The following is a 23039-nucleotide window of genomic DNA, read 5'->3' as shown; positions in this document are numbered from 1 at the left end:
GAAGAAAAGCAGATGCAGCAGATCCTGTGGGTTTAAGTAGTACTTTCAAAACGGTCTGTTGCCATTTTTTTTTTTTTATGATGTTTTATTAAAAAAATTAAAAAATCAAGCAATTGGTAAATATAGGATACTGACATAATGGAAAAATTTTACATGACCTACTTTCTGTTATATACTACGGTTGTGTATTGCCACCTACTGTTGTTTACAGGCTGTCTATAACAGGTCTATATCATGATAACTCACTTGTGATACTTTTACATTTTTGCTAAATCTATCAAAAAATCCCCAAATCTAGTGTTCGGTGACTTCTTATTATACATCCTGTATAGGAAAATCACTACTCTATTAAAACAGCTGAAATATATGCCTGCATTTTTGTTTTTGAAGGCTACAAATGAGCAATGTAAGATAGTTTATGTATTTGAAAATATTTTACAGACTAGAGGTTTATGCTTGTTTGCATTTACAAATCCTCACATTGGTTAAGTAAATTTACTGTACGCTTGTACTCTCCACTCAATGAAAGCATTGTCTGTACACTTTTCCGAACTTAAAGTAGAACTTTTATGTATGAGTGGTTACACTGCCAAAACTCGACAACATTAGTAAAGTAAAATATGTAATGTTTCGGGATACTTTTAGTACACACCCAAAGGGCGCACATACTGTAGGGCTGCAGGACGTTTTTAGGACTTGAAGGCTATTAGGGATGTCTTTAGGAACTATTAAAGCCCTAAAAATGTTACCACCCCAGGACAAACTTCCTGAAGCAGTCATACTAAAATGGTCTAAACATCATTTAAGGAGTCCTGGGTTTGAAAGACTTTCTAGAAAAACATATACAAGCCCACTGGACAGCTGTAAAGAGATCTACATACTATCGCACATATACACAAAAAATAATAGCTTGTAAGCCCATTAAATAAATGTATTAATAGTGGTATGAAATATATGTTTGTAACCGACTTGACCACATAATTCTTATTTTAAAATATTATTAAAATTTATAGTAACTCAAAGTAACTCAAAAAAAGAAAAAGAAAAAAAAAAAGTTGTATAAATAGCGTCCCTTCATATTGCAATTCTCTCACTTCTCTTCTTATATGATGCTGTTGCTTCCTCTTACATATTCTCTGTGTGATTCCCAGTGGGAGGAGGTGAGCATCATGGACGAGAAGAACGTCCCGATCCGGACGTACCAGGTGTGTAACGTGCTGGAGTCGAGTCAGAACAACTGGTTGCGCACGCACTGGATCGAGCGCGGCCCGGCTCAGCGCATCTACATAGAGATCAAGTTCACTTTGCGCGACTGCAACAGTCTACCCGGCGTCACGGGCGCATGCAAGGAGACCTTTAACCTGTACTACCTGGAGTCAGAATCAGGTGGAGAACATGGCGTACCGGAGCGGCGCTTTGCTAAGATCGACACCGTGGCGGCGGACGAGAGCTTCACGCAGGTGGACGTGGGGGACCGGGTCATGAAGCTCAACACGGAGGTGCGCACTGTGGGCGCGCTCAGCCGCAGGGGCTTCTATTTGGCCTTCCAGGATGTGGGTGCATGCGTGGCGCTTGTCTCCGTGCGAGTGTTCTATAAGAGATGTCCGCTGGTCATCAGGAACCTGGCAAGCTTCCCCGATACGGTAGCGGGTGCAGACGCTTCAGCGCTGGTGGAGGTGCGTGGGGCATGTGTGGAGCACACAGAGGAGCGACAAGAGCCCAAAATGTACTGCGGTGCCGATGGGGAATGGCTGGTGCCCATCGGGACATGTCTGTGTCAGCCTGGATATGAGGAGCGTGGTGGACAATGTCAAGGTAAGACGATTTGATATTAAAGTCTACTGATATTCAGGCTCTTTACTGTTTCTAGATGTTCATTCACCTTTTGTCATAGTCTCCACACTTGTTTCTTTGGGTAGTTGCCTTGTTTCTAGATTTCCATTCCTAACCTCTTTCCAGATATTTCTTTTCTACGTCCCTATCCTTTTCTAGATGCTCATCTTCTATTCCTCCACTAATATTTGAATATTTTCTGTATTAATCCTTTTATATACAGTGTTATATATCTTTTTGGTCTTTAGATGTTGATTCCTATTTTTGCTCTTCACCCCACAGCAGTCCCTAAATATCATCCCTTCCTCTTCATTATACATCACTTTTTTGTCTCTCCTGTAGCGTGCTCCTGTCTCAAATGATATAGCACTCTTCTTTTTTTTTCTCTAGATTCGTGTTCTGCATTCAGATATTCATCCTTTTTTGTGTCTCAGTATCTAATCAGTGGAGTCTCATTTAAACTCTCTATCATTTCCATCCATTAATTTTTGCTAACATCTACCTCTTGATCTATCCTTCCATCCATCCTTTTTTATTGCCTTAACCCACCCATCTGTCCTGCTCTTATCACTGAGGCAGCACCGTCTGCTGATAAATCTCTTGTCATGGTTATTGCAGTATCAGCCTACACTAAAGACATCATTAAAAACTGCCGTTATTTTATTTCATTTAGCTGTCAGGTTCAGTTTGTATTGATCCGAAGTATTTGTGGTTGCTAATTAACTGAGCACTTTGAGCGTGCTGTGAGCAGGCTGTTTCCTGCAGTAAGGTGTCACACATTCAGCGCTGGATACAGCAGTGGAGCTGTGCGTGTTAGCGTGCGTCGAAATGGGACTAAAAACGAGTAAAGCTTGTTTAGTTGTTCATGTTTTCATCTCCTCCGTGCTGATTGGTTATCTGTGGCATCATCTGCAGGCAGCTCATTGAGAGCGCTCGCTGAGATGTGATGACAAGAAGCACTGAATAGAGACGCACTCAAACGTAGAGAGAGATCGAGAGAGAGAGAATGTACAGTAGAAGGCAATCAGATGTGATACAGCAGACAAGTAAAGACGAGCTTGTGGGGTCTCTTTTTTTTTCCTCTTTTGAAGGTCTGCTATAAAAGTTTTGCTCACAATATAACAATTCCTGAGCACACAGCAATGCTTTAGAAAACAGGGCATACAAAAAACATCATATAACAATATAATGTAGTATAATATGGCAATCCTGTTATAATAGATAAATCAATAATGTAATGGTGCCAAACTTGAATTTTTTTCCACACCATGTCTCGCCGTGTGCTTTTATACTGGAGCAGCAATTATTTATTTATTAAGAAATGTTATCATGCTTTTATCCATTTATAGTTACAGTCAATGTTGTGTAACGTCAGTGAAAAGAGATTATCGCTTATCTTTTTAAGACGAAAATGCAGCTTGTCTTGTTCCAGGGATATTGCCAAGGTCTCCTTCTCAAAAAAACATTAATGGAACATGACGTGTTTGCGTTGAAAACTACCAAACTTTAAAAAGACTAAAAGCTCTAAAATTTCAACAATTCCACATAGTTTTATTCTATTTTACATAGAGCGTTCAGCATTCAAGTCCCTGTGTGTACCGTCAAAACAATAGCGTATCAGAATGAGAACATGTGCCAGAGCTATCACTTTTCCCAACTGACTGATCGAGTTGAAGAATTGAACAGTGCTTTGGTATACTATCCTATCCTGTATTATACGACTCCATACTATACTATACTATACTATACTATACTATACTACACTGTACTGTACCGTACTGTACTGTGATGTACTGGACTACACTGCACTACTCTGTATGATACTGTGATATGCCATACTGATGCACTATGATACTTGGGACTGCTGTTGTGCTGGTATTCAGTGTGTGATGTGATGTGGTCAGCAGAATGAGGGTGCACCCTGAGTACCGAGGGCATCCCATCCGCGCTGATAACCAGCACCGCACCGCAACCTCAAGTGTGATATTGCTTTTATCCGACAGCACCACAAACACAATTTTTTTATCAACAGATTTTGTTTCGTTTTTTTATTTATCTAGTTATTTTACACCGCCAACAGGTATCATACCACATATACTGTAGCAGGACTAATTAACCTCGACTGCTGGAGCTGGCGACTGACTTGGTGAAACAGGGAAGAAAGTAATAGTACAGTAAACCATGAAGGTGGTTAACATTTCTGTAAATCACTTAAGTTTCTCTTTATATTTTCGCTTATTCTGCTTCAGAATGTCAGCTACATTAACTTTCGGGTTCCGGGGTCAAATCCTAAATAACGTTAAAGCACACCAAGTAGTGCGCTTGATTAGGGGCAAAAGTGGGATTCATGACTTGTCCAATGCCTCAGGTCTAATTAGATTGCTTGGTCGGAAATAACGGGTGACATACTATACTTTACTGTACTGTTCTATATTATACTGGACTATTCTCTACTGTACTATGCTCTATCATACTATATAAAGATGCATAACCAGTGGCCGACCTATCAGTCTCAGACATATCTGATTCTGTGCAGAGTAGGCATGGGCTTCCCAGTGGTGCAGCTGAAAAGTGTTGACCCTATCATCTGGAGATCATGAGTTTGAATTTCTGCTGAGTCTAGGGAGAAGATGGGTGGAGTGGCATAGTTGCATTCTCACATCAATTATAGCAACACTGACATAGTCTTAATCATAGGTGTCGGCGAGCTCATGCATAGTTCCTTCCTCACGTTGCCTAATGGTGAGCAGCAGATCGAAAAGATGTGTTTGTCTAGAGTCACATGTCTAAGAGGAAACATGTGATAGTTTAGCTTTCTCTGGGTGGTTGCTGTCGCTTAGTTTTCATTATTCTTATTTCTACAAAAAGGTTCTGTCCAGCAACCTGGATGTTTAAATGTAATATCAGGGTAATGTGGCATAACTACAGAATAATAACATTTTGCATGAACACAACTAATATAATAAAAAATAATCTCTAGTTTAGAAGTAAAGGCATTAAAACTGTCCTGTTTTGCCAACACTTTTTGGGATGTTTCCACATGCTGAATATTTGTGGCTGTTATTTGTGGGGTTTTAACAATATTTTTCTGCCTGGTTTTGGCTTGATCAGGTTTGACGATGAATTCCTTCCTAGACATCAACATTAAAATTGTACAGTATTTATCTTAGAAGATAAAATGCCAAAAGATCAAATTGCCTTTAAGACATTAAATAATGAGTTGAAACTAACTATAGAGGTGCTAATGCAATAAAGCGACTTGGATTCCTTGTCAACATAAGAGACGTCTTTGCCTATTAACCCTAAAATCTAGACTCCTATGGTGAAACAGTCACATTTACACTCACTTTCTTCAGGCTCCAAGGTTTCCATGGCTGTTATTGGGGTTATGGTAGCCACCCTTGACATCTGATCTTTGGGGTCAAAGGCTAAAGGTTACATTCCCCCCTCCGCTCTCAAGTGCAGTTGCCCTGACCTGTTTGATGTTCTTTTGGTGTGTTTGTGCATGTTGGTATGTGTGCATTTTGAAGATTGTGTGTCCACCAGAATGACCAGTAATGAACGGTAATATGGATGATCTCAGGAAAGTTGTAATTTAGTAAATAGGGTTTGTGGTTGAAATCTGCAGCACTAAAACTTGGATTCGGACCATGCAAATCCACTAATCCTTCCCTGGCTGAGGTGTTGTGGGGGGTGGGTAGAAGAAACTCAGCTTTCAGCCCAATGGGAGGCTCAGGTTTGGGGTGATGAGGGTGTTTGTTGGGAAATGGTGCGGGTTTGGGGGTGTAAAAGGGGCAGAGTGTAAGGTTGAAGGTCACTAGCTCTTCCATCCATCTCCAGCTTTGTAGCTGACAGCGCAAGAGGAGAAATTTATTAAGACATCAAAACTCTGACAGCTGAGAGTTGACATGACACCATGGAGGTGCTCTCATGGGAAAGATAAAGAGAGAGAAAGAGAGAGAGAGAGAGAGAGAAGGAGAGAGAGAAGGAGGACCAAAGTATTTAAGTTTTAGGTTCCATATTCATGGAATTTTTTATTTTTCTAAAATTCTTTACAACTTTTTCTAACTTCCTTCCTTAATCTTCAAGGCGCTACGGTTTATCTGACGCATGAAATTGTATTTTTATTAATCACAAAGCCATAGTCCAATTTAAAGCTGTGATTATGACTGTAGTTTAATAACTGGTGAATATCTGGTGTTCTGTTCTGGGTGTATTTCCACCTCATACCCAGCCTCACTGTCCTCCTGGCCAGGATAAAGTATTTACTGGAGACGAATGAAAGACTGGCCACGCTGTGTAGCTGTTTTGGCTGTTTTGTCATTAGCATATTTTAAAATTTAAGTAACAACTAAACAAAAATTGTCTCTAATGCAGCGAGCTGTACCAGGTAAACTGAAGTAATATTACTTTAAACCTTTTTTTGTCACATATGCATTACTGCACAGTGAAGTTCTTTCTTGGGGGCTGGGGTCAGAGCGCGGGGAACAATACAATACAATACAATACAATACAATACAGCGATGCAGCGCTCCTGGAGCAGACAGGGTTAAAAGCCTTGCTCAAGGTCCCGGAATAGCAGCCTGGTAGAGCTGGGCTTTGAACCAGCAAACCTTCTGATCAGCCTTAACACACTGAGTTTACTCAGCCCGAGTTTAACAGCGTGTCACATCCAAATGAAACCATGGTTAAAGCGACATTGGTCTACTGGGGCCCAAGGCAAAAATCTAGCTGGGAGCCTCTCTAACCAGATTTCATCATCGTCTTATAGGCTAAATAATAAGTTTGTCAGCCCTCAGGGACCCCCTACAGTGCTGTTGGCCCAAGCAGTTGTCTGCCTTGCATGCTGAAACGCAGCACCCCTTCAGGTAACTTATATAAAGCATCTGTAGGGACTCATAACGCTACCTCGAAACACTTTTTTATTTTCTTATTTATGTTTAAACCAAACATTTATGTCTGTATAAGACAAGGAGTTTAACTGCAATAGCTAGTGATATCTGGATTTCCAACAAAACATTAACCAAATAAGATATTGCAGTGGATTTTATACATGGAGGACAGAGTGCCTTATTAAAGTGTGAATTCATATAAAGTGTGTGTGTGTGTGTGTGTGTGTGTGTGTGTGTGTGTGTGTGTGCAAGTGTGTGTGTGTGTGTGCAAGTGTGCGTGTGGTTCGTAATTGCTAACTTGTGCACCACCCACAAGCCCACATCCAGGCTTAAGGGACTTTTTATTTTTGACAGGAGGGTTTTCCTGGATGCATTATTACCATCAGTCAAAAGATTTTTTTTCGGCATGAAAGTCTGGGCCTGATGTTTTTTGCTTGAATGATTTGGAAACACGCAAATGAACACACACATCATATTTTTTTTTCATGAAAAAGGATCATACTTGTACAGTATATCACTATGTTATTTTACAGTATATCACTATGTAATCTTGCTGTTATTTATTAATGTTTAGTCCGAAACCATGCCTGAAACTGTAGTGCTGATATTTTTTTGGGCACCAGCAAACAATCAGAACCAGCCGGGGGCCAGGAACGATAAGGCTTCCTCACACGTCAGTTAAGTCAATAGTCTGTTCATTCTGGCACTGTTCTTAGATTTTTATTAATATTTTGATTAATGATTGAATAATATTTTGTATAATTTACTTGATGAAAACAAGCCTGTATTTTGTCAAAAAGTGGCAGTGAAAATAAATTATGCTTTTAGACTTGGAATGGAAATACGCATGGAATACGATTAAGCAAAATGTTCTGTTTGACTGGACACCAGTCTAGGTGTAATAGGGAATTGTAAACTTGTAACACAAATTTTATTTCCCTCCAAGTGCAGTTATTTACAGACAGCTGAGAGCTGTTGGTTAGTAAATATAAAAGTTTACAATTCACTCAAGAAATATCACGTTATTTTTTAAAAAAAATTTTTAAGTGAAAAAAAAATCGGTACAAAAAAAGAAGTGTTTTTTTGTGTTTAAAGGTGATTGCAAGATTTATAAATAATAATAATAATGATAACCACAATAACAATAACAACATTAAAAACAATAATAGTAATAATAATAATAATAATAATAATAATAATGTTCACTTGTTTTATTACATCGTTGGAAAAAATACTGGATTTTTTATTTATTATTTTTTTACTACATTTTATTTCCTTATTTTTGCGTAAAGAAGTGTGCACTGAAACTACAGAAACCTCAAGGGAAAAAAAGATTTAGTTTTTTTGTCTTTTACATATTGATGCAATGTCTATTTTAGTACTTTAGTACTAGTAACAAAAAACATTTGTTAATGTACTTAAATATATTTAAAGGGTTTAACATACACATATCAATTCAAATATTTTTTGGGGGTAAAAATGATGCCCTTAATTTAAATATGTTCTTACATAATATTACTATTTTTTCCATGCATTATAGTTTTATATTAATTACAAGTTAGAGTGCCGGCCCATTGAAGGTGTATCACAGGCGTCAAAGTGTCAGTTATAATGTCAGCATAAAACCTGAAAGCCAACACAGAAATTAAATATATAGAGTACGAGGTTCATTTATGTCATTTCTGCTTGCAAATTTAGTGTGTGTGTGTGTGTGTCTGAGTGTGTGCGCGTGTGTGTATGTGTGTTACTAAGACCCCATTAAGCGAGTGCTGAGAGTACTGGAGCTCAAAAGCATTCTGCTTTCGTTTCTCTCTCATCGGCAGCTGTCATTACTGGTGGATCTCGGCCTAATCGTTGACGTGAGGCTGAGCTAACACTTGGCTAACGTTTCTGCGCAGGGAAATCATTTCTTCAATGTCAGCACTCATTAAGACTCTATGGAGAGTTAGAACGGCAGACACATTTGAAAGCTCGACATACAGAACGCATACGGCTCTGCTGCCCCCTCCACATCCCTCTCACTCTTTTTCTGTGTGTCTGTGTGTGTGTGCGCGCGTGTGTGTGTGTGAAGTGGGAGACGATGGATGGCTGAAAAGCGGGAGACTGAGTGGATTAGCATGTCAAAAGCTTCTGAATTAATAGCCTCTTTCTCTCTCTCCTGCTTTGGTCTTTCTTTGCCTCTCTCCATCTTTATTTCATACAGAGAGGAAAAAAAGAGTGGGAACGTCATAAGCAGACAGAGGGGGAGAGATAAAAAAAAACAGAAACAGGGAGAGAAAATAAAAGGACGAGACAGAAAGAGACAGGTGGATGGAGTGAAGCTGTAAGAGAAATTACACACTTGTCTGCTTGGGGAAAAAATCAATATGCATGTCATAGGAAATTTGGTTGTATAAGTCACATTAATGCACTCAGCATTTAAGTTACATAAGGTTTGTACTGCATCTAACAAAATAGTGTGCTGATCACAATCGGTGCAGACGACTTACCCGAATTCTTTGTTCCTTAATGCTTCTTGCTTTGTATGGTCTTTATTTTCCCCTCATTTGAAGCCATGACTTGTCTTCTTGAAATACAGCGTATGTTCTGTATGTGTAAAAAATGTTGGCCCTTCTGTGGTCGAGCTTCTTTCTAAATCGCAGAATATTGGATATAAAATGTTTGAATCAAAATGAAAGAATCTTTCAAATCGATAATAACAATATTGTTTTTTTTATTATTCATTTAAATTGATTATTAATTTAATCTTAAACTGCACTAAATTCCCAGTACTGTATATTGTCCCATAATTTTTTTATAAAATGATTACTTAGAAATTGCTGGCTTCCATTTATATTTGAATATGAATATGAGTTTGACACACTTTCCTATGGAAGCCTCTCTCTCCCTGAATCGTAAAGAAACCAAAGTACAGTAATGACCAAAACTATTGAGACAAAAGTGAAATAAAATGTTTTAATGCCGTTCCTAATTTTTTTAAATGAATAAAAAACAAGATAATATGAATCATTTGTTATTTTTGTTATGCAATAAAATGCAGCTGGGCGTAGAGTCAGAAAGACGTCTGCAGAATTCTGGTGTCACCCGCTCAGTCCATGCCTGCTTGATTGCTTCCTGAAGATCATCCAGACTCCCCGGCTTCAGGAAGTAAAAGCCATATATTTGTTCCATCCGTTAACTAAACCAGCTGATTATAATTATAACAACTCTTCAACCCCTTGGCGAGAACCAATTAGTGACATCACCTGTTTTGTGTACAGGGAGTAAGTGTAATACATGGCATAAAGTGACATGTTAATACTTTTGGCCACCGCTCTATGCTGGATTGAGAGGTCACTAAAATATATATTTTTTTAAAAACATTCATGAGAAAATGGGCAAACCACTGAAAATACTGGAATAGCATGCCTAGCATACCTAGCATGCCAAAAAAAAAAATCCCAAGACCACTCAAGACAAAAGGAAATAAAAGGAGAAAATACACTATCCATTTGTCAAAACAATGATCTGGTCAGAGTGAAAGAAGAAATTCAGAGAAGAGAGAGATGATGGGGAGAGTCTCTAAAGTTGTTCTGCACTTTCCACCAACTCGTGTGCTGCCTTTGATCTGACAGACAGCATTAATGTGTGCACTCTATTGCTTTCTCTTTCTCTGCTTCCCAACAATAGGTCTTGATGATCCTCTATCGCTTAGATGTCTATCTTAGGTTTTTAAACTCAGGACGTAGGTGGTCTTTTATTCCATCTTTCCCCCCGTCCGTAACGCTGCAAGGGATCAGCGCGCTACAAAAGACTGGAATTCTCAACATGTCTTTTCTCTGTGTCTTACACTCCGACAAAACACAGCTGGATTTGGTATTTGACTAGACATGTACTGGTTTTAAACCTTTCGCATCACAATGATTGCCTTGCTGATTGTGAGGGTTTGTGGGGATCAGCTGAAATGTTTTTTTAATAGGATTGATTTTAAGGGATTTAAAAAATGTTTTAGAACATTGTTTTTAATATTTGCTCATTTAGATAATGAAAATAGCAATTATCATAGAATTATAGGATTTAGTGTATTAAAAAGAAATATATATATATATATATATATATATATATATATATATATATATATATATATATATATATACACAGTATACTTTGTTCCATTAATTTTTGTGCAGTTTTATTCCCATGGTACAGAAGTGTCACCTCATTTCAATTCTCTAACAGCAGGAAAAGCAGCACAGCTGGATGGGGAAGGTGGCATGAACTGTTTTTAAGTCCTAGAGAACAACATGACGTCTGAGTTTGATGGGAAACAACAGCTCATTAATAGGTTGTTTTTTGTGATCAGACCCACATATTAAGATTTCGCTTGCTGTGTACTGTAGCTTGTCTGAGATGGGATAATAGTAAGAAATTGGACAATGTTACACAGTGGCTTGTAAATCCGTACTTTCTATTTTTGCCCCAGGCATCAGGGGATATATTAGAGTCCAGGAAGCCAACGAAATGCACATAATTTGAGATAAATGTAAATTTGTTGATGCAAAAGACAAAAAAAAAAAAGAAAATAACTGGAAATCTGTTTATCCCTTTGCTTAAGCATGATGTTGAGAGAAACTCACTAACCTTATTAAATGAGAATGATTTCATGGATGTTGAAGCAGACTATAGCAAAGTTAATATAGCTACACAAATAAAGTTTACATGGCATATACACATGGGATGTGTGTGTATAGGGTTGCCATGTGCTGCCTTCTTCTAAATCGGACCCCATCAACCCACCGATCGAATTACACACATAAATACAGGAGAACACACGCAGACATGCCCCGAATGCTCTCTATTTAACACCCCTCCTCGGGTATGTCGTTGATATTTTTATTACGCACAATTATACACATGCATACACACAAATGTGGCAAAAATATATCACTGAGTAGATTTGCTGCAAAGTTAAAATTGAAGATGAAACGGGAGAAAAATGCTTTTAAAAAAAAATTCCCAGCACTGGAGGTTGATGTATATTGTGATATAATATATCAGAATAATGGTATGGTCCCACCCCAAAGCAAACATTAGTGTGTATTAGTAGGAAACAGCAGTGATATGGACTGTATGTTATAATTTGCCGCGAACAAATTATGTACATATAATTGGACAATTCCATTATCCTGATACACAATTTTTACAAAATGTGTTCTTTTTTCTTTTTATAACAAGGGAAATATATGTATTTATACAGTATATACAGTGTGTATATATATATATATATATATATATATACACACACACACACACAACACAAGTGTGTGTTGTGGTTCCAGTGAAGGGATGATAAATTGATATTATATATTTTAGACATGTACTCTATTGTACTGTATTTATTTATTTTTTGTTTGTTCAGTTAGTTAGTTAAATCAAGGTTTCTATTATTATAACAAGTTTGTTACTGACTTTTAACTCAGAATGCCAAGTATTTTTAACCTTCATGGAATACTCATATGATGAGCAGGATTATGGGGTTGACATCTTTAAGGACATTCAATGCTCCTGTGTCTGAAATAAGGAGCTATAGATGACAGCTGTGCTGGTGCTAAATGGGATAGACTTTATCTCAGAGCCCAGAACACTGCACAAACACGCTGCATATTCAGCATCCTGCCAAATGGAACAAATATACAGTGGCAATAAGCTGGAGTGTCGACTAAAAGGATATTGTTGAATTTTAGAATATGCACCGATCAACCATAACATGAAAACCACTGACGTGTTATTTAATGAGGTGAATAACACTGGTTATTTCAGTACAGGGGAACTTGTTAGAGGGACGTACTAGGCAGCAAGGGAACAGTCAGTTCTCTAAGTTTATGTGTTAGAAATGGGGAAAAAGGGAAAGCCTAAATATCTAAGTGACTGTAGCAAATTGTGACTCCAAAGTCTTCAAACAATAAACTAGCAACAGGGTCATGGGTTACCAATGTTCATTGATGCACACAGGGAAGGAAAGCTGAGTCATTAAAAAAAAAAAAAAAAAGGAAATGCTGGCTATAATAGAAAGCTGTCAGAACACACAAGTTAATTTTAGCTTGTTGTGTATGGGGCCGTGTAACCTCAGACCCATAAGAGCGTCCCATGCTGACACCTGTCCACTGGTGAAAGCATCTAACTTGTTTTCTTTTACAACATCTGGATGGCCAGGATTGTGTGTCAGGTACCAATAGAAGAGATGGCACCAGGAAGCACTATGGGAAGAAGACAAGCCGATGGAGGCAATGTGATGCTCTAGGCAATGTTCTGCTGGACAACCATGGATCCTGGGATTCATGTGTATGTTAGTTTGACACGTACCACCTACCTAAAACATTGTTGTAGGCCAAGTTACACTCCTTCATGGCAATGGAATTCCCTAATGGCAGTTGTGTCTTTCAGCGGGATAATGCACCCTGACACACTGCAAAAATGGTTTGAGGAACATAAAGTGTTCAGGGTGTTGGCTTGGTCTCTAAATTCCTTAGATCTCAATCAGATCCCATGTCTCCAATATGCATGTACAAACAAAACGTGAGGAACATCCATTCAGTCTTTTTGTCCCATTGTGACCTTATAAAAAGAGATACCCTTCTCTAGATTGTTCTCTACATACACACTAAAACTATGCATTTGGCAGAAGAGTAAAATAAAGAGAGTTCGATGTACAGTATAAAAAATGTGTTATCTGAGAGGTCTCTCAGCTGTAGCATTAAAATACACACTTTGGAGGAGCTTTGAGACCTGTGTTAACTTGTTAAAGAAATGGAAGAAATATGAGAGATTTAAAGTCCATACCACTTTTTAGCAGAATAACTGCGACGTGCACAATGTTAGACTTGGAGGTTATTTAATATGCTGGCTGATCTGAAACTAGCCTGTGTATAGGAATATACAGTATAATAATATTATTGTACTATACAGTATAGTAATGTGTGATTATGGATTTAAATGTTAAAGGTTTAAAGGACAAACATGTTCACCTGTAGCATGTGTGTGCCTGTGCGTAAGGTTTGGAAAGGTGTATTGTATGTGTGTGTGTTTGGGTGTGTGTGTTTGGAGGTGGGGATAAATTTAACAATGGGTGTACTTGGATTGAGTTGTTTTTTTGTACCAACTTTCACCAACATCCGCCACTACCACACTTAATTCCTTTCTCTCGCTCACACACACACACACACTCACACATATACACACACACAGAAACAATAGAAGGTGGTTGCCTGCAGTTCATGCATTTCCCATAGATTACATAAACAAAAATTCTAAATATATATCCATTTCCCACTATAATAACCTCTTTCTGTGATTCCAGGTAGAAAACACAAGGGTGTATTAATGTGATAGTTTATGGCTTCCCGGTGCTACTTAGAAACTCTAATTTTAGTGTTAACACAGTAACTTGGTTAAGTATATACAGATCGGTCCATCCTGCTCTATTTTCCCAGCCTGCATGCAACGATAATAATATTTTGCTCTTAATAATATATTATACTGTACATAGTATATACATTATATTTTGAAATGTCAGTGATACAGAATGTTTGATGCTTAATGCATTGGTTATTGTGTATTTATGTGTAGACTTGTCTGTGTGTGTGTGTGTGTGTGTGTGTGTGTGTGTGTACTGTAAGTTATTAAGTTAGAACAGTAGCTTGGGTCTTTCACTTTTAATACCGTTAGCTTATCCAGCCAGAAACACACCCAGCCACACACACACACACACACACATACCTAAATATTTTAACTACATACTAGGGAAAATTAACATTTTAGATGTACTTACAAAAAGACCACCAATACAGTATGTCCTCAGTGAGGTCTATCAAATCGGGGTCTTCGAAAATGTATTAGAAAGAATATCAGGATATGAGAAGGTCCCTACAAAGACAGCATCCATCAAAATGTCACCACAGAGTCAGCCTAAAGATCTCCAAAATGTTCTCAAAAGTCACATTTCGAGCCAGAAATAACAAAATGTCTCCATAAAGGCACCATGAAAACAGGGTCCATCAAAATGTCACTTTGAAGTCACACCAAGAACTAGCACCAGTGAATTGTTCCCATGAAGTCACACTGAAAACTGGGACAAAAATATGTCTTTGCAACGATACCCTCAAAAAGGATGCGATGAAAATGTTCCCTTAATGTCACAATGAAAATGGGAACCAAAAACAAATCCCCAGGGAAAAACAATCACAGACGAGAACGTTAATATGTTGTTATAAAAAGACCATTTAATTGGGGCTTATCACAATCTATGCAGAATCTATTGAGGTAGATTCATGAGCACCTTTCATCCCCACAAAGGACGCAAAGAAACTACAGACACACAGGCCTCTGTTGTGGTTTAGCCACTTCATTCTTTTTCTATCTGGCAGCAAATATAAAAAAACGTTCATCTGATATGATGCCTTTCCAGGGTGTAGTAGATTCTGCCAGAGATAAACTCATTGTATCTTTATGGCCGGGAAATGGGCCTACGTGTTGACAGGAACGTGAAGTGCGTTTAATTTCAGGAAGTCTTACAACAATGATTCGGTTGGTTACATAAAGAGCTACTTGGTGCACCAATGCCAAAACAACACCAAGAGTATCAGTGCAGACAGCACCGGCTAAGGAGGAATGCTGTTACACCTACTGTACTTGAGCTCACTCCAGGAAAACGTCTGGTGGTATTGGTGGTCAGTGTTAATAATTGTCAGCCTCAGGTGAACAGAATAAGGTCATGTAATATAATATCCCAGAGAATAAATAGTAATATAAATCAGTGGAAATTATGAATGTTTGGAAAAAATACAGAAGAAATTATTGCAAGATGAAAAGTAACAAGGACCTTTGAAAATATCCTGACAAATACATCATGAAAATATGGACCATAAAATGTTCTTAAAAGTAGATCATCAGGACTGAAATCATCGCTACATTTCAGCAAAGAAACTGCAAAAAAAAAAAAAAAAACAGAAACTGTTAAATATCCTTAAAAACAGGCCATGATAAAGATGGTCAAGATGTACCCACAAAGAGACCATGAAAACAGAATCTATGAAAATGTCCATAAAAACAAGACTATAAAAAGTGGTGATGATCAGAATGTCCCTACAAAGAGACCATAAAAAATTTAAACTATTAAATCCTCCCTAAAAGGAAATCATAAGAAGAGAAACATGTCCCTTCAAAGCAGTCAAAAATGAAGGCTATAAAAATATTTCTTTTAAGATACTGTGAAACGTTGACCTCATTGTGTATATACAGTATATAATTATTATTATTATTTTTATTATTATTAATATTGTGGACCAAAAACTTGCCCATCCAGTTTAATCCCCAGAAAAGCCAAAAAAAAAAAAAGAAAAACCAGCAGACTGTGACGTACCCTGAGTTCTGATCCCTTTCTATCGTGGCCAGCACAGGTTGCTGAAAAAAATAATTCTGTGCTGTCCACGATAGAAATGGATCAGAACTCAGGGTACGTCACAGTCTGCTGTTTATGGAGCAAAGACTTCAAGGGTGTTGATCTGGATATAGGATTCCTCAGATCTTAATATTAATTGAGCATCTATACAATGCAACAGACGATCAAGTCCCAAATTTTATTGTTCTAACTATTCGGTGAATGTATACTCTCTTTCTCGCTCTCTCTTTCTCTAGTAATAGCCAAAAGTTTGGACACATTTTCTAATTCAATGTTCTTTCCTTTTGTAATTTATTCTACAACAGTAGTGGAGATTTCAAAATTAAGACGTAACACATCTTATGATAATTAAGTAACGAAAGCAACAACAAAAGTCAATTCTTTTTTTTGAGACAGCTGTTCGTCGTGGAGCAGTTCTTGCAAGAACAGGATTTGTCAAGTGTATTAGCAAAACCCATCAAGTACCATGATAAAACTGGCTCTTATGAAGCCCATCCCAGGAAAGCAAGACCAAAACTCACCTCTGCTGCAGAAGAGAAGTTCATTTAGAGTTACCAGCCTCAGAAATTAACAATTAACCCGCACCAATGTTTAGAGCCTTTATGAAGGCTTCATGGAGCATCAGTAGCAGACACACAGGAATATTAACGGTTCAAAGGATTCACAGTTTTGCATATTTTGGATGCCTTCAGCATTGTTTTACATCGTTTCTTTTGTAGAACGAAATAAAAATACATGCATGCCTGTAAAGTAAGTAACACATGACAGACCAGTTTTCAGATGGAAACAAAAAACCTAATGTAGGCTCCGGGGTTTTGCATGAAATCAGGCATATTTGCTTACGGCATTTTTTTTTTTTTTTGTATGTGCCCATAACTTATGCCCAAAAACTGTAAATAAAACTACCATTAGGTTTTACTGAGTGTGCTGGAGAATATAAGTTCATCTGGAAACCTTGTCACACTCGCGCCTTTCTACATTTTAAGGTATGTTTGATAATAGTTCATGGTTTTGTACATAAAAATGTAGACATGATAAACACGTAACAACATTTATATTAAAGACTTTTGCACGTATACACATATAAGAGGAGATTGTTAATTGAATCGATGCACGTAGCATTGATATTTAACTAGCTTTCATGATATAGTTAGTGGTTCTGCCGTAGATGGAGGTCAAGGTTAACGCGAGGTCTGAGAGACTCATCAATCAGAAAGATGGGACTCGCTGGCCGCATGTTCCTCATCAATCACACTCATACTCACTTCCCCTGAGCCTGGGCTAATCGTTAATCAGATGCTAAAGCCTGGTAGAACAGCTGTCACGCACAGGAAGCCGCTCGATGTCTCACTTAAACTCGGTGTGTGAAATAGGCTTCCTTGTACTAGCATGAGTTCAAAGCCTTTTCATACAACCCCACCGGAAGCAATCTTTTCATCTGCCATTTTTTAAAAATCTATTCCAGAGAACCTTTGATCAGATTTCTATATTTTTATATCATTAGAAAGGATGTGCACTGGCCTGCTTTAAACCGGTTCCTAATTAAGAAACATCAGTGACGACTTTCTTTATATTGTGTTCAGAATATTTGTTCCTATTTGAGCATCATGTATAGTGACACAACAGGTATGTAAACAGAATATTCTGATACAAAACAAAATGTGGAGACGTTTAAAAAAATGCAGCCACTGAAGAAATTTCCCATGAAGAGACCATTTAAAGTAAATAATGGAAACTTAGAGACATTGCAGATGAGACAGTGCATCCAGAGAGTGCAAAGGGAACATCACGGAGTGTGTGTGTGTGTGTGTGTGTCGAAATTCACGGTATACTGAATATCCAATTATCATCACATCTCATGTGAATTGCTGGAAATCAAGTATCATAGTTTTTTTTCCCTAGAAGTAGAGAGAGAGCGAGATTATAGGTTATTTAAGGGTAAATGCCAGAGATCTTCCTTACCCTTAGGAGAGGAAACTGATCTGTGTGTTTTTGTCTAAACTCCGCAGAGCAGAGTCTTGCTCACATTAACGCACTCTAGGATCTATGCAACAAATAAGCGTCTGAATGTCTGTCTTTCAATAAAGAGAAACCACTTGGTGACAGAAGGATAAAATAAAGAATGGAGGATAAAAGAGCAAGATGTCTCACAGCGATGTTTTATTTTGGAAAGTTTCGCTCCGAATGTGTTTCTGTTTTCAACCTGATGTTGCGCCTGTCCCCCAGTCTAGGATTTCTCCTAGAGCTGTTTCAATCCAAAGTTTTTATGTACACTATATAAAACACACTGTTGCGAGTGAGTATTGTGTGGGGATTAAATAAGGACAGACATGCACAGGAGCCACACCTCCAGGAGGACGGAATCGTGTTCCATGATTGCACTGTAGTTGGTTATAATATTACTTAAAAGTAGTTTAAAAAAAAAAAAAAAATATATATATATATACTGTCTCCCAGGAGCTTAGAATTGCACCCTGCGTGGACATCCTGCTCTTGACAAAAACAGGAATGAAGTAGTGTAGTAGTAGGGGATATTTGTGCATCCATGATCCACAGTACGGTCCCTTTTAAAGCAGAGATGGAGAGAGAGCAGAGGAAAAGGGTGTATAAAGGAAAGAGGCTTTAGCGTTGGAGATTAAAGGCGTGAAAGAGCGGATGAGTGGATGGAGTGCACTGGGTTCCAGCATAAGAGCATCTCCAGTTAAAGACACACTGCAGGAGGACAGAAAGCAGACAGGACGCCTTTGTCTGCTGGAGGGCCACTATAGTGAACATTTGATAAGCTTTCGAAAGTACTCTGAGCATGTGTGTGTGTGTGTGTGTGTGTGTGACAGTGATGGCAGGAATGTGAGAGGAGGGAGACATAAAGCAGAGCAATGTTAAATAGACAAAAAGAAGAGGATCTGGCATTTGTTACATACCTCAAACACACACACACACTTCTACACACAAACACACTCAAAGTAAGTGACCTACACTGACATTAAAGTGATTAAGCAGGTTAAATGTTTAATTCTGTCCTGAATATTTGCACAGTCGAGTAAGCGTTTGTGAAACCATGTGTGTGTGTGTGATTTAAGACCCTGTTATGTGAAAAATTCCCAGGATTCCATAGGCATCACCTGTAACAGTACCCCCACCTCATCTTCCCCCTCCATCTTATCTCCTCCACCTGATTCGTCTAATGCAAAGTCTCCCCAAATGACTGAAAGGCAAAGAAGATGAGTGTGTGGTGTGAACCTGCCTTCTTTAATGCAAAAAAAACCTCTTGTAAAAGTAATATGTATTGCTTTGTATTCTTAAACCTCTTTCTTTCGCTCTTTCAGTCTGTAAGGTGGGATATTACCGGTCTTTGGCTACAGATGGATCCTGCACTAAGTGTCCTCCACACAGTTACTCCATGAGGGAAGGCTCCACCGCATGTGAGTGTGATAAAGGCTACTACAGAGCAGAGACTGACTCCCCGGCCATGGCCTGCACACGTGAGTGATATAAAACGCACACCCGCATTCGCACACATCACACACACACACACAAAAACAGTGCAACAGAGCACACAGGTAGATGTGTGATTTCAAAGACTGTTACAATTGGCTCGTTTTCATTATGAATATTAATTAATATTTCAATCAGTGACTCAGTCAGTTTCTGAGTGAGGTTGTGAGCCAATGTTTGAGACAGTGAGTCAGTGAGCGAGTCAGTGAGTTAGTAAAGGAGTGGGTAATTGAGTCAGTGAGACAAGAATGAGTTCCTGAGTGATACTGCGAGTGATGGTGCCAATGAGTTTTTAAGTGAGTCTGTGAGCCACTACTCGAGCCAGGAAGTCAGTAATTAGTGTTCAGTCAGTGAACCAATAATAAGTTTCTAAGTGAGTCAGTAAGTGAAGGATTGAGTCAGTGAGACAGTAAGTGAGTTTCTGAATAAGTCAGTGAGTAAGTGATTAAGTCATTGAGTCAGTAAATGAGTTCCTGAATGAGTCAGTGAGTGAGTGAGTGATTGAGTCAGTAAGTGACTTTCTGAATAAGTCATTGAATATGTCAGTGAGTTAGTAAGTGAGTTTCTGAATGAGTCAGTGAGTGAGTGAGTGATTGAGTCAGTAAGTGAGTTTCTGAATAAGTCAGTGAGTAAGTGATTAAGTCATTGAGTCAGTAAATGAGTTCCTGAATGAGTCAGTGAGTGAGTGAGTGATTGAGTCAGTAAGTGACTTTCTGAATAAGTCATTGAATATGTCAGTGAGTTAGTAAGTGAGTTTCTGAATGAGTCAGTGAGTGAGTGAGTGATTGAGTCAGTAAGTGAGTTTCTGAATAAGTCAGTGAGTAAGTGATTAAGTCATTGAGTCAGTAAATGAGTTTCTGAATGAGTCAGTGAGTAAGTAAGTGATTGAGTCAGTAAGTGACTTTCTGAATAAGTCATTGAATATGTCAGTTAGTTAGTAAATGAGTTTCTGATTTGGTCTGCGAGCATGTTATTGAGTCAGTAAGTCAAGTGAGTTTCTAAGTGAGAATTTAGTCAGTAACCAAGTTTTTGAATAAGGAAGTTAGTGAGTGATTGTGTCAGTGCATCAGTAAATGGTTCTCTGAGTGAGTCAGTGTGTGAGGGATTGATTTATTGAGTCAGTGAGTTTCTAAATGAGTCAGTACAGTAAGTGAGTTTCTGAATAAGTCATTGAGTGTGTCAGTAAGTTAGTAAATGAGTTTCTGATAAGTCAGTTAATGAGGGATTGTGTCAGTGAGTGAGTTTCTGAATAAGGCAGTGAGTGAGGGATTAAATTGGTGACTCAGTAAGTAAGTTTCTGAAAACTGTAAGTCGCTGTGTGAATGATTGGGGGGGGGGTTGAGTCAGTAAATGAGTTTCTGAGTGAGTCAGTAAATGAAGGGTTGAGTCAGTGAGACATTAAGTAAGTTTCTGAATAAATCAGGGAGTGTAGGATTGAGTCAGTGGGTCAGTAGGAACGTTTTTGAGTGAGATGGTGAATAAGTGAGTCAGTGAGTGAATGCTGGATTCAGTGTTTCTTATAACTTGTAATGCTCTAGTAAGTCATAGGGTCAGTGTATGGGCTACTATAGAATTTATACCCTGACTTAGGGAACTTAGGTTCAACTGGTGCAAATGGCTGCAGCTCAGTGGGAGGGTGTTAATTCACTGTGTGGAATGCAGCCCAAGACAGGTGTGTGTGTGTGTGTGTGTGTGTGTGTGTGTGTGTGTGTGTGTGTGTGTGTGTGTTCCAATAACTGTATGGAATTTCTCCTTATTAAATTGCTCTGTTGTAAACCCAGTAGGTCTCAACCTCACTGTTGCATAAAAAAATGAAAAAAAAAAATGAAGTCTGTTGCACCAGTGGAATGTGTGTGTGTGTGTGTGTGTGTGTGTGTGTGTGTGTGTGTGTGTGTGTGCTGTATTTCCAGGTTATTTAGATCTTTATTAAACGGTCAGATTGGATCATACAGTCATGTAAAGTAGTGTCAAGATTTTTACATGAAGACCTTGACTTATATAGAAACAAGGACACTGTGTGTGTGTAGTTAGTTTATATATAACTGCTTACCTGTTTAAAAGATATGACTTTATTGTATGACCCTTTCTTCCTCTCTCTCTTTTTCTCTCTCTTACACACACACACACACACACACACACTTTAACCCGATCTCCTGTCTCTCAGGTCCTCCCTCGGCTCCTCAGCATCTGATCTCCAGTGTAAACGAGACGTCGGTTTTGTTGGAGTGGAGCTCTCCACTGTCCACTGGTGGCCGCCGCGACCTCACCTATAGCGTGGTGTGTGAACGGTGTGTGTGGACGTCGACACGGTGCATGCCATGCGGTGACGGCGTGCGCTACTCTCCCCAGAGACTTAATCTCAACGGCACTCGGTTGTCAGTGCACCAACTGCAGGCTCACACAAACTACACCTTCCACATCTGGGCTGTGAACGGAGTGTCCAAACACAACCCGAAACCCGAGCAGGCGGCCTCCATCACGCTTACAACCAACCAGGCTGGTGAGACACAACGTGGGATTGTGTGTGTGTGTGTGTGTGTGTGTATGTCTCTGTGCGTAATTATGTGTGTGCTCACAAGTTTTAGAAAAAGAGTCCCAAAACCAAAATGCGAGGCTATTTTTCCATCTTCTGTGACTGCTTTGTCCTGGTCAGGGTTTGCTGTGTTTTAAATTAGACTACTTATATCTGTTTATATTTCAGAAAATAGCACCCATCATTTAATCAGACGATAATGCCGGAAGATTAAAAAAGTGTGGGAGTGGGATTCATACTGTACTGTATACTGCGTAAAATGAAAGTCAGTTGATTCATCAAGCAAATAAAACTGTAAAAATACTGGAATTGGGTTCAAAGCTGTCCAACACATTATTCAAACCTGGAAGGAAAATGCAGAATCATCAAGTAGTAAACAGAAAAAATGTGTTCAGAAAAGAAAATCATGAACTACTATGATCAGATATCACTTTAACACTCCGACAGAAGTCGCAGCTATTTTTAATAGTAAGAGTAAGAGCATTTGCACATGCTCATTATGATGGGAACTCACAGGATCTGGATTAAACAGCTGTATGGCCAAAGGAAAACCATTTCTTTCTGAGTCAGAGACTCAGACTCAAATCTGCTAAGATGCCTAAAGACTGGACTTTGGAGCAATGGAAAAAGGACGTGGGTCTGATGAGTTCAGACTTACCCGATTCCAGATCCAGGGGCGGATCAGGGTAGGAAGGGAAGCGCATAAAAAGATGCACCTATCATGCGTAGTGGACACCGTACAAACATCTGGAGGTAGTTTTATAATCTGGGGGTTGCTTTAGTTGGTCAGGTCGAGGCTCAGCAACGTTATGTGGCAATAAACTGAAATCAGCTGATGACCTCTTTGTAC

At 38.7% G+C, this 23039-nt stretch overlaps 1 protein-coding gene across 3 annotated transcripts in view; it reads left to right on the top strand.

The window, feature by feature from the left end:
* Positions 1-23039, top strand: part of epha4l (eph receptor A4, like) — a 49203-nt gene that overhangs the window by 4605 nt on the left and 21559 nt on the right. For 2 of the 3 annotated variants that reach the window (XR_008361330.1, XM_053507063.1), the window contains exons 3-5: positions 1152-1815; positions 19488-19643; positions 21821-22156. Coding sequence is in view for 2 of the 3 variants with exons in the window: in XM_053507063.1 (XP_053363038.1) it covers positions 1152-1815; positions 19488-19643; positions 21821-22156 (1156 nt within the window). In the remaining variant the exon portion in view is untranslated. Of the gene's footprint in view, positions 1-1151; positions 1816-10943; positions 11012-19487; positions 19644-21820; positions 22157-23039 lie in introns of those variants that run through there. The other variant, XM_053507064.1, reaches the window with a different exon arrangement.

The sequence above is a fragment of the Clarias gariepinus genome, chromosome 11, assembly GCF_024256425.1.
Source record: "Clarias gariepinus isolate MV-2021 ecotype Netherlands chromosome 11, CGAR_prim_01v2, whole genome shotgun sequence".
Classification (NCBI taxonomy): domain Eukaryota; kingdom Metazoa; phylum Chordata; class Actinopteri; order Siluriformes; family Clariidae; genus Clarias; species Clarias gariepinus.
Note: the sequence above shows the minus strand (reverse complement) of the source record. Positions and strands in the feature narration are given on the sequence as shown.